Raw genomic sequence first — 11,273 nt, 5'->3', positions numbered from 1 at the left:
TTAATTAAGAGCAGCAAGCTAAGCCATAGGCCAGTTATTTCAACAGACAGAACCAGGGAAAAAGACATCTCAGTAGAGCCCTCCTGGGGTCTGAACAAATCTCCATTATTGTTATAACAATAATGCCTCATCAAATACAGGATAACAATAAAGAGATAGAAATTATAATAATTAAAAAAAAGTTCACTGAAATTCTGGATTTGAAAAACATATGAACTGAAATGAAAAATTCACTAGAAGGCCTCAATAGTAAATCTGAGCTTGAAGAAGAATTAGCAAAAGAACTGCAAAAGAGATTATGCAATCTGAAAAAAGAGAAAATAATGAACAGAGCCTCAGAGACACATGGGACACCTTTAAGTGCATCAACATATATTTAATGTGAATAGCAGGAGGAAAGCAGAGACAGAATGAAACAGAAAAAAATATTCAAAGAAATAATGACTGTAAAACAATGCATACAAACAAGATGTTTAATGAATTCCAAGTAGTATGAACACAAAGAGAGCCACATCCAGACATATCACAGAGAAAATGATGAAAGACAAAGAGAAAATCTTGAATGCAGCGAGGGAAAACAACCCATCACATATACAGGAACCCCAATAAGATTAACAGTTGACTTATCTGAAACCATGAAGGACAGAAGACAATGGGATGATATATTCAAAGTGCTGAAAGAAAAAAACTTGTTAACCCAGAATCTTATATCCAGCAAAATTATCTTTCAAAAATGTTGGAATATATAACACAAAGATGTTATTATAAAAACTATGTAATTATGTTGCATAGTCTAATGTAAACTATGGACTATAGTTAATATAATAATATTCCATTTTCTGTAACAAAGTTAACCACATTATTGCAAAATGTTATTAATAGGATAAACTTTGTGTGAGGGGGTGATTTATAACAAAGTGTACAGATAAAAGTAATTATGCAGTTATAAAGAGTATAATGCATATTTCTTCTTTCTTCTCTGAACTGATTTAAAAAGCAATTATACAAAATAGTATTATATAATTGTATTCATGAGGATATAACATATAGGTAACAGCACAAAGGAGGTGGGCAAATTCTACCAGAGTTAAAGAATACCAGTTTTTCACAAATACTTCCAAAAATTAGAACAGGAAGGAGCACTTTCTAATTCCTTCTGGGAGGAAATCATTACCTGATACTAAAACCAAACAAAGACATGAAACTATCTACAGACCAATATCTGTTTAGGTCATTATCATTTATGAATACAGATACAAAAAAATCCTTAACAAAATACTAGCAAACTAAATCCAGTAGTATATAAAAGAACTATGCACCATGACTAAGTGGGATTCAAGATTGATTTAACATCCAAAAATCAGCTAATATAACATACCTTATCAATAGAATAAAACACAAAAACTATATGATTATCTCAACAGACATAGAAAAATCATTTGATGAGATCCAACACCCCTCATGATAAAAACATTCAACAAATGTAGGGACAGAAGAGTACGTCCTCAACTCAATAAAGGGCATCTACAAAAAATCCACAGCTAACATTGTGAAAAACACACTATTAAGTCTTAATAGTGAAAGACTTAATGCTTTCTCCCAAAGATCAGGAAAAGGATAAGGATGGCAACTTCTGCCACTTCTATTCATAAGTATACTGGAAGTTCTAGCCAGGGTAATTACACAAGAAAATTAAATAAAAGGTATCCAGATTGGAAAGAAAGAAGGAAAAACTAATTCTATTGGCAACCATGATCTTAAAAGGAATCCACTGCAAAACTGTTGAGTTCAGTAGTATAAAATATCAATATACAAAAATCAATTGTATTTATATACAGTAACAATGAACTAGCTAAAAATGAAATCAAGAAAACAATTTCATTTACAATAGTATCAAGAAGAATAAAATATCTAGGAACAAATTAAAGAAGTATAAAAATATACCCTGATTACATAATTTTGTGGAAAGAAAGAAGATCTAAATATATGGAAAGACATTTCACGTTCATAGATCAGAAGACAATATAATTAAAATGGCAATATTCTCAAAATTTACAGATTTAAAGCAATTCCCATTAAAATTCCAGCTGGCTTCTTTATATAAACAACAAGTTGATCTTAAAATTCATATGGAAATATAAGGGACCCACAATAGCCAAAACTATCTTTAAAAAGTTGGAGGACTCAAGCTTCCCCAATTTCAAATTTTACTACAAAGTTACAGTGGAAGTCAATGTATTAACGGCACAAGGCTAGATACATATAGATCAATGGAACAGACGTGAGAGTCCAGAAATAAGCCCTCCTATTTGCTGTCAATTGATTTTTGACAAGGGTGCCAAGAAAACAAGGGGAAAAATCAGTCTCTTCAACAAATATCTGATACAACTGGATATCCACATGCAAGTAAATGAAGTAGGACCTCTCCCTCGCACCATATACAAAATCTAACTTAAAATTGATCAAAGACCTAATTTAAGAGCTAAAACTCTTAAACTATGTGCTGGTTTGAAATTGCTGTGTATCCCAAAAAAGCCATGTTCTTTAATCCTCATTCAATATTGCTGGGTGGGATCTTTTTTATTTCCATGGAGATGACTCACCCAGTTTTGGGTGGAAACTTCTGATTAGGTGGTTTCCATGGAGATGTGTCTCCACTTATTCAATATGGAGTTGCTCACTGGAGTCCTTTAAGAGCGAACCATTTTGGAAAAAGCTTTAATGCTGACAGAGCCCACACAGCCAGAGATCTTTGGGGAAGGAGAAGGAAAACGCTCCAGGGAGACCTTATGAAATAAGGAGAGAAAGCTATAGAGCATCACCATGAGCCTTCCCAGCTGAGAGGTGTTCTGGACGGTATTAGCCTTTCTTAAGTGAAGGTAACCTCTTCTTGGTGCCTTGATTTGGACACTTACACAGTTTTAGAATGCACACTTGCAACTTAATAAATTCCCCTTTTTAAATGCTGTTCCATTTTGGATACACTGCAATCTGGCAGCTTAACAAACTAAAACAAACTCTTAGAAGAAAAGTTATGAGCAAACCTTTGTGACCTTGGATTAGCACCAAAAGCATTAGCAATAGCAATAAAAAAATAGATGCATTAGAAACATTTGAATGTAAAACTTGTGCTTCAAAGGACATCATCAAGAAAGTGAAAAGACAATCCAAACAACATAATTTTTTTTTTCAAATCATGTATCTGATAAGGTACTTGTATACAGAATATACAAAGAACTGCTACAACTCAACCCCAAATAAACAACCCAATTTAAAAATGGGTGAAGGAGTTCAACAGACATTTCTCCAAAGGAGATATGTAAATGGCCAATAAGCACATAAAAAGATTTTCAATATTATGAGTCATCAGGGGAACGGAAATAAAGAAGCATAATGAGATACTTCACTTCCAAAAGGATGGCTAGAATACAAAAATCACATAATTACAAGTGCTGACAAGGGTGTAGAGAAATTTGAACCCTCATACACTGCTGGTGGGAATATAAAATAGTGTAGCTGCTTCAGAAAAGAGCAGTTCCTCAAAAAGTTAAACAGAGTTACTGTATGACTAAGCACTTTCAGTCCTTAGGTACACACTTCAAAGAAATGGAAACACTTATCCACACAAAAAACTTGTGCATGAATGTTCATTAACAGCCATATTCATCATATCCAAAAGCTGGAAACAATTGATAGCACAGCATTGTGAAAGCAATTAACAGCAATGAATTGTACATTTGAAAGTGGTAAAATGGGAAATTTTAGGTTGCATATATTATTTTCCACTAGAAAATAATTTTTAATTCACCATATAGCTACCATACAGAGTGAACCCTAATGTAAATTATGGACTATTCTTAGTAATATAATTCTAATAATATTGATTCATCAATTGTAACAAAGTTACTGCACTAATGTAAAATGTCAGTAATAGAGAAAACTGGGGGGGGGGGTGGGCAAGTTGGAAATGGGAGCTCAACATTCTACATAATTTTTATGTAAATCTACAACTGCTTTAATTTTTAGCCACTGAAACTTTATTTTGTTACATTTCTTTTCCCCCTTTTGGTCAAGAATGCATTCTGAATCCACCATTCCAGGGTCTGACTCATCCCTGGGAGTTACATGCCATGTTGCCAGGGAGGCTTACATCCCTGGGAGTCATATCCTGCATAGCCGGGAGGATGTGAGTTTATTTGCAGGGTTGGCTAAAAGAAAGAGGTCACATCTGAGCAATAAAAGAGGTTCTCTGGGGGTTACTCTTAGGCATATTTTAATTAGGCTTAGCTTCTCCTTTGCCAGAGTAAGTTTCATAAGGGCAAGCCTCAAGACAGAGGGCTTGACTTAATAAATTGGGAGTCCTTAATGCTTGTGAGATTATCAGAAATTTCCATGGTAGTTAGGTTTTATATTTCCACATTTCCCCCCAGCCCCTCAAACGGACTTTGCAAATACTTTATCTTTGGCCCAAGAGACTCTGGGATGTATTGGGGTATTACATTAAACCGTTTTTGAGTAACAAGATCTCATTCCCTATTCTAGATTCCATGTAAATATGTTGTTTAAAATCAGCTGACCTTACAGTTTATATTAAATAGTGTACTACAGAAAATATACTTTTTGTACCAAATAACCATCTTTTCCTTTGGCCTCACAAACACATTGAAGTTTTAAAATATAATCAGTATCATCCTTTACCTGTATTCTGATTTACCTTAATCCTAACGAAGTCTGTTTTAATCGTATCTCTCTTTAAAAAGGAAATAAACCAAATATCCATTAACTGATCAATGGATAAATGTGGTCTATACATAAATTTGGCAATAAAAAGAAATGAAGTACTTATATATGCTACAACATGGATGAAGTTTAAAAACATCATGCTAAATTAAAGAAGTCTGTTAAAACAGAACCATATATCGTATGATTCCATTTATATGAAATGTCCAGAATAGGCAAATCTATAAGGACAGAAAGCAGATCAGTGATTGCCAAGGACTCAAGGGGATGGGGAGGTTACAGCTAAGGTGCCTGGGGTTTCTTCCAGGGATAATAAAAATGTTCTAAAATTGACTTGGTAATAGTTGCACCACTCCCAGTATAATAAAAGCCACTGAATTGAACACTTTAAATGGGTGAACTGTACGGTGTGGTAATTTTGGTTAGGGTGTCAACTTGGCTAAGTGATAGTGCCCAGCTGTTCTATTGGTGTGGACTTAAATCATCAGCATGCAAAATTCATCTATGCCTGATTACATGTGCAGTTGGCTAAGGGACTTTTCCACAATGTGATGTTTAATTTAATTAGCTGGAGGCTTAGAAGAGTGAGGTTAGAAGAGAGCTCAGCAGCTCAGCACAGGCCAGTACAACTCAGCTCAGAGCTCAAAGCCAACACAGACCCAGCTATTTGCAGATGTAGAAATGAAACTCCCCAGGGAAAGCATTTGAACCCAGAAGCTGGGAGAGAAGTCCAGCAGACGTTGCCAGGTACCTTTCCGCGTGACAAAGAAACTCAGACAAAAGGCTCTCCTCCGAGGAACTGTAATTTGTAACTAAATAAATCCCCCTTATAAAAGCCAATTCATCTCTGGTATTTTGCATTCTGGCAGCCTTAGCAAACGAAAGCACATGGTATGTGAATGATGTCTCAATAAAGCTATTATAAAAGAAGCGTGGATAATAGGCAAGCTTTTTCTCTTCAACTTTTTCTTTTACTATTTAACAATAAATAAAAATCCAAAAAACAATTCAAACTGTGTGAGAGAAAAACAATTTTTACAAAGTGGAATATATTCAAATAATGTGTTCTCAATGTGGAAGGCATTTATTTCCACGAAGAAGACCCAGGTGTGCTGGGCTGAGTCAGCACCAATAGGAGTAAATAGCAGAGCTTTGCGAAATGACCACTTTGCAGAACACAGGACATCTTGGAATGTACCAATAAAATCAATAAATGCAATTACAGTTTATCTTTGTCATTGATTCAACCTGTTGGCAAAGATAACCCACAATGATTAGGGCAGTTAGTAAGACATTATCTGAAAATAAAACATTTTTTAAAGTACAAGATTTTTTTAAAAAAACATAAAACATTTCCCCCCCATTTATGTCTAGTGCTACCATAGTTCTCATGATGATGTGTTGAAATCATTGTTCCCGTTGATCAAACAGATTTAAAACACCTGCTAACAAAAAAGCTAGTTAAAGACATATTGTCTATCTTGATACTTTGGAGCAATGATGTCTCCTTTTGTCTTGAATAGAAAAATACAATTATTTTGAGCAATCTGAGATAAAAATTAAGGTTCTTGGTTATCTGTGGGTTTGAAAAGTTGCCTGGGGATCAAATTATTCAGTCTCAAATTCTGAAGTCTGGAAGATACTTGTGGAGATTCTTCCACCTGTTAGAGGAACAACAAAAATAAAGTTAATTTTGTAAAAATGGAGCCAGTCTACCCTATGCCCTTCTACTCCCTCTGACTCCTGAGGATGACATAATATCTTTTTCCTGACCTTGGAAGACTCAACAGACCACAGCAACTGGCTGTGAGCTCCCTGAGGGACCATGTCTGCTTTTGCTCTCTCTGATATCCTTGGCACCCAGCTATGGGTCACTGAGTATTTGCTGAATGATGTTTAATCTCTAAAGGGCCCACTACATAACTTGACAGCCAAGTACAGAAATAAAATGTGGGCCCTTAGTTTGAAAATTAAGAATTTCAAGATGGCGACAGCACAGCATTAAACCTAGCAAGGGGTCCCTCTAAGCACAAGGCCTTCTGACCACGGTAGTCACATGCCCAAAGCCAGTCCAGGATATGGCAACCCAAAACCCTGCAATCCCACAATCTACTTCTTGACACTAATGATGATTCCCAAGCAAAAGTGAAAGGACCAGTATGGTCATAATGAAGTTTCATCACCACAGAGAACTGAGAATAATAAGGACAATTCAATTTACCTATCACAATGCTGACTTTTTTTTTTTTCAGTTTAGAGGACTGTCCTTTATCAGGGATTACGTGATTATGTCCTTCCTAGTTATGTGGTTTAGAGATTTTTTTTTTAATGTTAAAATGTGATTTTCTTAAAAAAACATTCTGGCAGTCACTGCTTTGTTTGATGACTCATGTATTTTTATCCAAAGGAACGAGTTGAAATTTTCTTTTCAGACTTTTTCAAAACCCAAGGATGTTAATTCATGGAGAAGCACAAAAGCTTTTATCTAGGAAGGGCTCAAAAATAAGTATTTGTAGAATTTAAATTTTGATTTGGTTCTATGTAGCAATATAAATACGAAAGAAAGGTATGGGTGACCTTTGTCACTGAATTTGATCTTTCAGAAATGAAAGTCTAGAATTACAGAAACACAAAGGTCCCTACTTTATTAGTCCTGAAGCTTTAAATTCCTAGCTTTCTCATTTCTCGGGGTTCCACTAAATGTGGCATACTTTTGGCAAACCTTGTATACAAGTTACCCTCTTCAGAGGACTTTGCCTGTGCTGCTGCCTGCCATTCCTTCCCACCCCCTACTACCCCCCATCACCCTTTGGGTTCACAAATCTTGCAATATTGGTCTCAGCCAGAACTTAAAAGCTTAAGCAAGCTCAGAACTAATGATGGGAAATGCTGCCATTTTCTCTTTGTACTGTCATATAAACCATAATCCCCCATTCTGTGTTGATGCTAAGAAATATAAAGCAAGAAAATTTTAGAAAAAGGTTCTTTTTTGGAACTGCCTCTTTCTCTGTTCCAGGTCAAAGCTTCATTTATCCCAGGGTCTCTGCAAAAGTTGACAAGTTCAATTACAAAAAAAGATGCTTTGCTGAGATGGAAAGTCCATATTAAGAGTTGATCTGGGGTACAGAACAAAGCCTTGAATCAGCAGGGATTCTTTTACTTGAAAGGGGGGAAATATTGGACATTTTCCTGTATGTCCCATTTCAACTAATCACTTTCCTCACAAAACTTGCTCCTCTGTCTCTTTCCCCAATCCTGGTTAATGGTCCCCTCATCCAGCTGGATGCCATTAAGCCATGATTAGCCCAGAGACTAGCAGAGGAGTTAAATATTTTTCAAATGCTGAATGAGGGAAGGCAGAGAGGAGGCTTTCAAGCCAAGTTACCCAATAAGAGCCATAGAAAAGAGATGAGAATAAGTTGGATTCATTTTAGTGAATGAAGAATCTAGCTTGACTAAAGCAGAAAAAAAAAGGTTGGAAAGGAGGTTGAAAAAACTGGAATCAAATTGAGAATGGTCTTAAATGCTGAGCTAACTAGTTTAGAATTTATGCTGTAAACATCAGAGAGCCATGGAAGGTTTCTGAACCAAGTGAGATAAGCACTGCAGGGGGGTTAATTTGGTAACAATGTGCAGACTGTATTAAGAAAATGGATATAAGAGAAGAGAAGGTGGCCATGTAATCAACCGTCCAAGATGAGGTAAGGACCTATAATAGGCCAGAAATCCCTGAGGGAAACATTTTGCAATAAAACCTGGCAACAAACTGGATGGTAGCCAAGGGTGACAGCAAGGTGAGTCTAAGGTAACTCCAAGATTTTAAACTTGTGTAACTGGGAGAACAGCATTGGAAACAGGGAAACCGAAAGAGTAAGATATTGGGCTTGTGATTCCAGAAAATTAGTCTCTAGAAACAAAAACAAAGATGACCTCTTCTTCAGTGTTAAGGGCATTAAGTTAATCAACAAGTTACTTACATAACTGTCTCTATCACAGGCTATCAGTTCAAGAGCAGGAACTGTAACTTACTTTGCTTTTTTTTTACCTGGGCCGGCTCCAGGAATCGAACCCAGGTCTCAGGCATGGCAGGCAAGAATTCTGCCACTGAGCCACCATTGCACTGCCCTGTAGCTTACTTTGATATCCCAGTGCCTGGTATGCAGTTGACAGTTGAAAACTACTTGTTGAACAAATGGCTAAAACTCTGATAATGGGATCAGTTCTCAGAGGAAAAAAGAACTGAGGCATGAGGACATGTGTCTGGTTAGAGAATCAGAGGGTGGGAAGAAGAAAAAGAAATGAAGAAATGAAAATTAGATGAGACAGAGAGGGAAGAATCAGATAGTGTAATGCTGGAATCAAGGGAGGCAAATACTGAGACAGCAGCAGTGGTTAAAACCATTAAATGGCAGGGGAAAAACAAAGTTACGAATAACAAGACAAGTGTACGAAAAGGTCCTTGAAGTTGACGAGACCACTGTCATAAGCAGTTTCAACGGGGCTGTTGGGATAAAAGTGACAATAGGGTCTCTGTGTGTGTGTGATGAGGGAGAAAAGAGACAGTGGCAAGGAAGGCAGATATGTGGAAATAAGGTGTGGGATAACAAAGAGGTTTCTTCTGCAGTACGCCCACCCATCCATAGACCAAGGCTGCCTTAAATACCAGCCTAAAGCACAATGACAAAGTGCTGTGATCAACTGGGCAAAGGAGGGGGGAAATTTGACAAAGAGCACAGTTTTTGTAAGCCCTTCCGCACAGTGTAACACTCATAAAAATACGGTCATTTAGAAGCACACGGAAGTCGGCAATATTTAAGCAAAGGGAGCACACGGTAACGTCAGTCCTACCATGAGAACTTTGTTCGGACTTTCATCCTCATTCACACCGCAGGTCCTTTTGGACCCTCGTGATCTTGATGGATCCCCATTTGTCTCCCCTTCACCGAATAAGGATGGTCCCCATCTTTCGGCAGAGGTGCACACGCCGCCCTCGGCCGCGCGGGCCTGCTTTTTGGGGGTGTCGTTCATCACGATGTCAGCCATGGCTGCAGGGAGAGGCGATGCTGACGGCTGGGAATTGGGTCCTCCGCTATCCCCACAGCTCGTTGATGGAGATGGATGTTCTGCTGGAGATGCACCGCTAAGGGAGAGCTTGCTTTGCAAAAAATGTTTTAGACGAGTTTTCCTGGGAGCGCTCTGTCTCCTCACGGCGCTGCGGAGCTGCGACTCCTCGGCAATGACGTAGACTCGGCAGCGGCCCCTGGTGACGGCGGTGTAAACGTGCTGCCAGTGCTGGCGGCCGGCCTTCCCCACCACGTACACCACCGTGCGCTCCTCCGACCCCTAAAGGCAACCACAAGTCATGAAGCCTTAACGTGGGTCATTTCCTCAGTTTACAAAGACAGAAAAGAGACAGACCTCAAAGAGCTCTGGATACCTTCTGGAATGCACCTGGTCAGTGCATTCATATCAATCCACCTTACAGGTGCCGTTTTTATTCACTATTCAAGAACCTGAATTTGCTAATTATCTTGCTACGTTCAGGTCTCAAGGTCCACAAATGGCTTGTAGAAACCCAGAATCAACTTCAAAAAATGCCTACCATGCTCAATCTTCCCTAATAAAATAATTTGTAAATGGTTCTAAGGTTTTATGTGTAAATCTGTTATCCCATTGTTACTTATAATGAAAGAAAAGGGCGGAGAACCTAAATATACAAAGATAAGTAAACTTACGTATAACAGCCTGCCACACACACACGTATACATACATATCTGGTATACTATTTTGCAAATTTCAAAGATGCTTTAAAAATGACAAAAATTTTAAACTGTGCACAAAAATATCCAAAGAAGGGTCATGACTTTGCAACACTCAAAAACATTAGTCTGATAAAAAAAAAAGCACACAAAAATGATCATAAATATAAAACACAAAATAAAATTAATCACAAAAAAGGGAAGAAAGTTACACCAAAATTTTAATGAAACTGTCTCCAAATGGCAAGTCTACGCACGATTTTTTTCCTGCACTTTTCTGCATTTCCCAGTTGTTGAACTTATTAATTTTATCATGATAAACAATATAATGAACTTTTTAATTAAGTAGGCAAACCAAAAATTGTATAGGCAAGAAAAATATCTGTCACTATGTAATTGTGAGAAAACAACTTCACGTTTTGTAGCTATTAGTTTTTTCTTTATATCTATAAAATTTAGTTTATTAGAAAAGTTGGAGGTTTGCGGAAAAAACATGCAGAAAATACAGAGTTCCCATATATACCACCCCCCATCATTAACGTTTTCCACTAGTGTGGTACCTTTGTTACACCTGATGAAAAGATTATTATAATTGTACTATTAAATATAGTCCTTATTTACACAGCTAGTTGAGTTTACATTACATTATATGTAGCTAAACTATTTCTGTTGTACATTCCTCTGGTCTTTTTTTTTTTGTATGCTGTAAGGCGGGGTCATATTTCATTATTTTTCTATGTGAGTATCCCATTATTGCAGCACCATTTGCTGAAT

General features: G+C 37.1%; 1 protein-coding gene across 1 annotated transcript in view; it reads right to left on the bottom strand.

Annotated features, from left to right (window-relative positions):
- Positions 1-361: 361 nt before the first annotated feature.
- HELB (DNA helicase B) overlaps positions 362-11,273 on the bottom strand; it is a 62,907-nt gene continuing 51,995 nt past the window's right edge. The window contains exons 12-13 of the mRNA XM_077111336.1: positions 9,589-10,083; positions 362-6,401 (exon numbers count right to left, since the gene is read on the bottom strand). Coding sequence (XP_076967451.1) covers positions 6,300-6,401; positions 9,589-10,083 — 597 coding nt within the window. The 3' untranslated portion in view covers positions 362-6,299. The remainder of the gene's footprint in view (positions 6,402-9,588; positions 10,084-11,273) is intronic.

Source organism: Tamandua tetradactyla, chromosome 7 (genome assembly GCF_023851605.1).
Source record: "Tamandua tetradactyla isolate mTamTet1 chromosome 7, mTamTet1.pri, whole genome shotgun sequence".
NCBI lineage: Eukaryota > Metazoa > Chordata > Mammalia > Pilosa > Myrmecophagidae > Tamandua > Tamandua tetradactyla.
This window is presented reverse-complemented; position numbering and strand designations above follow the sequence as displayed.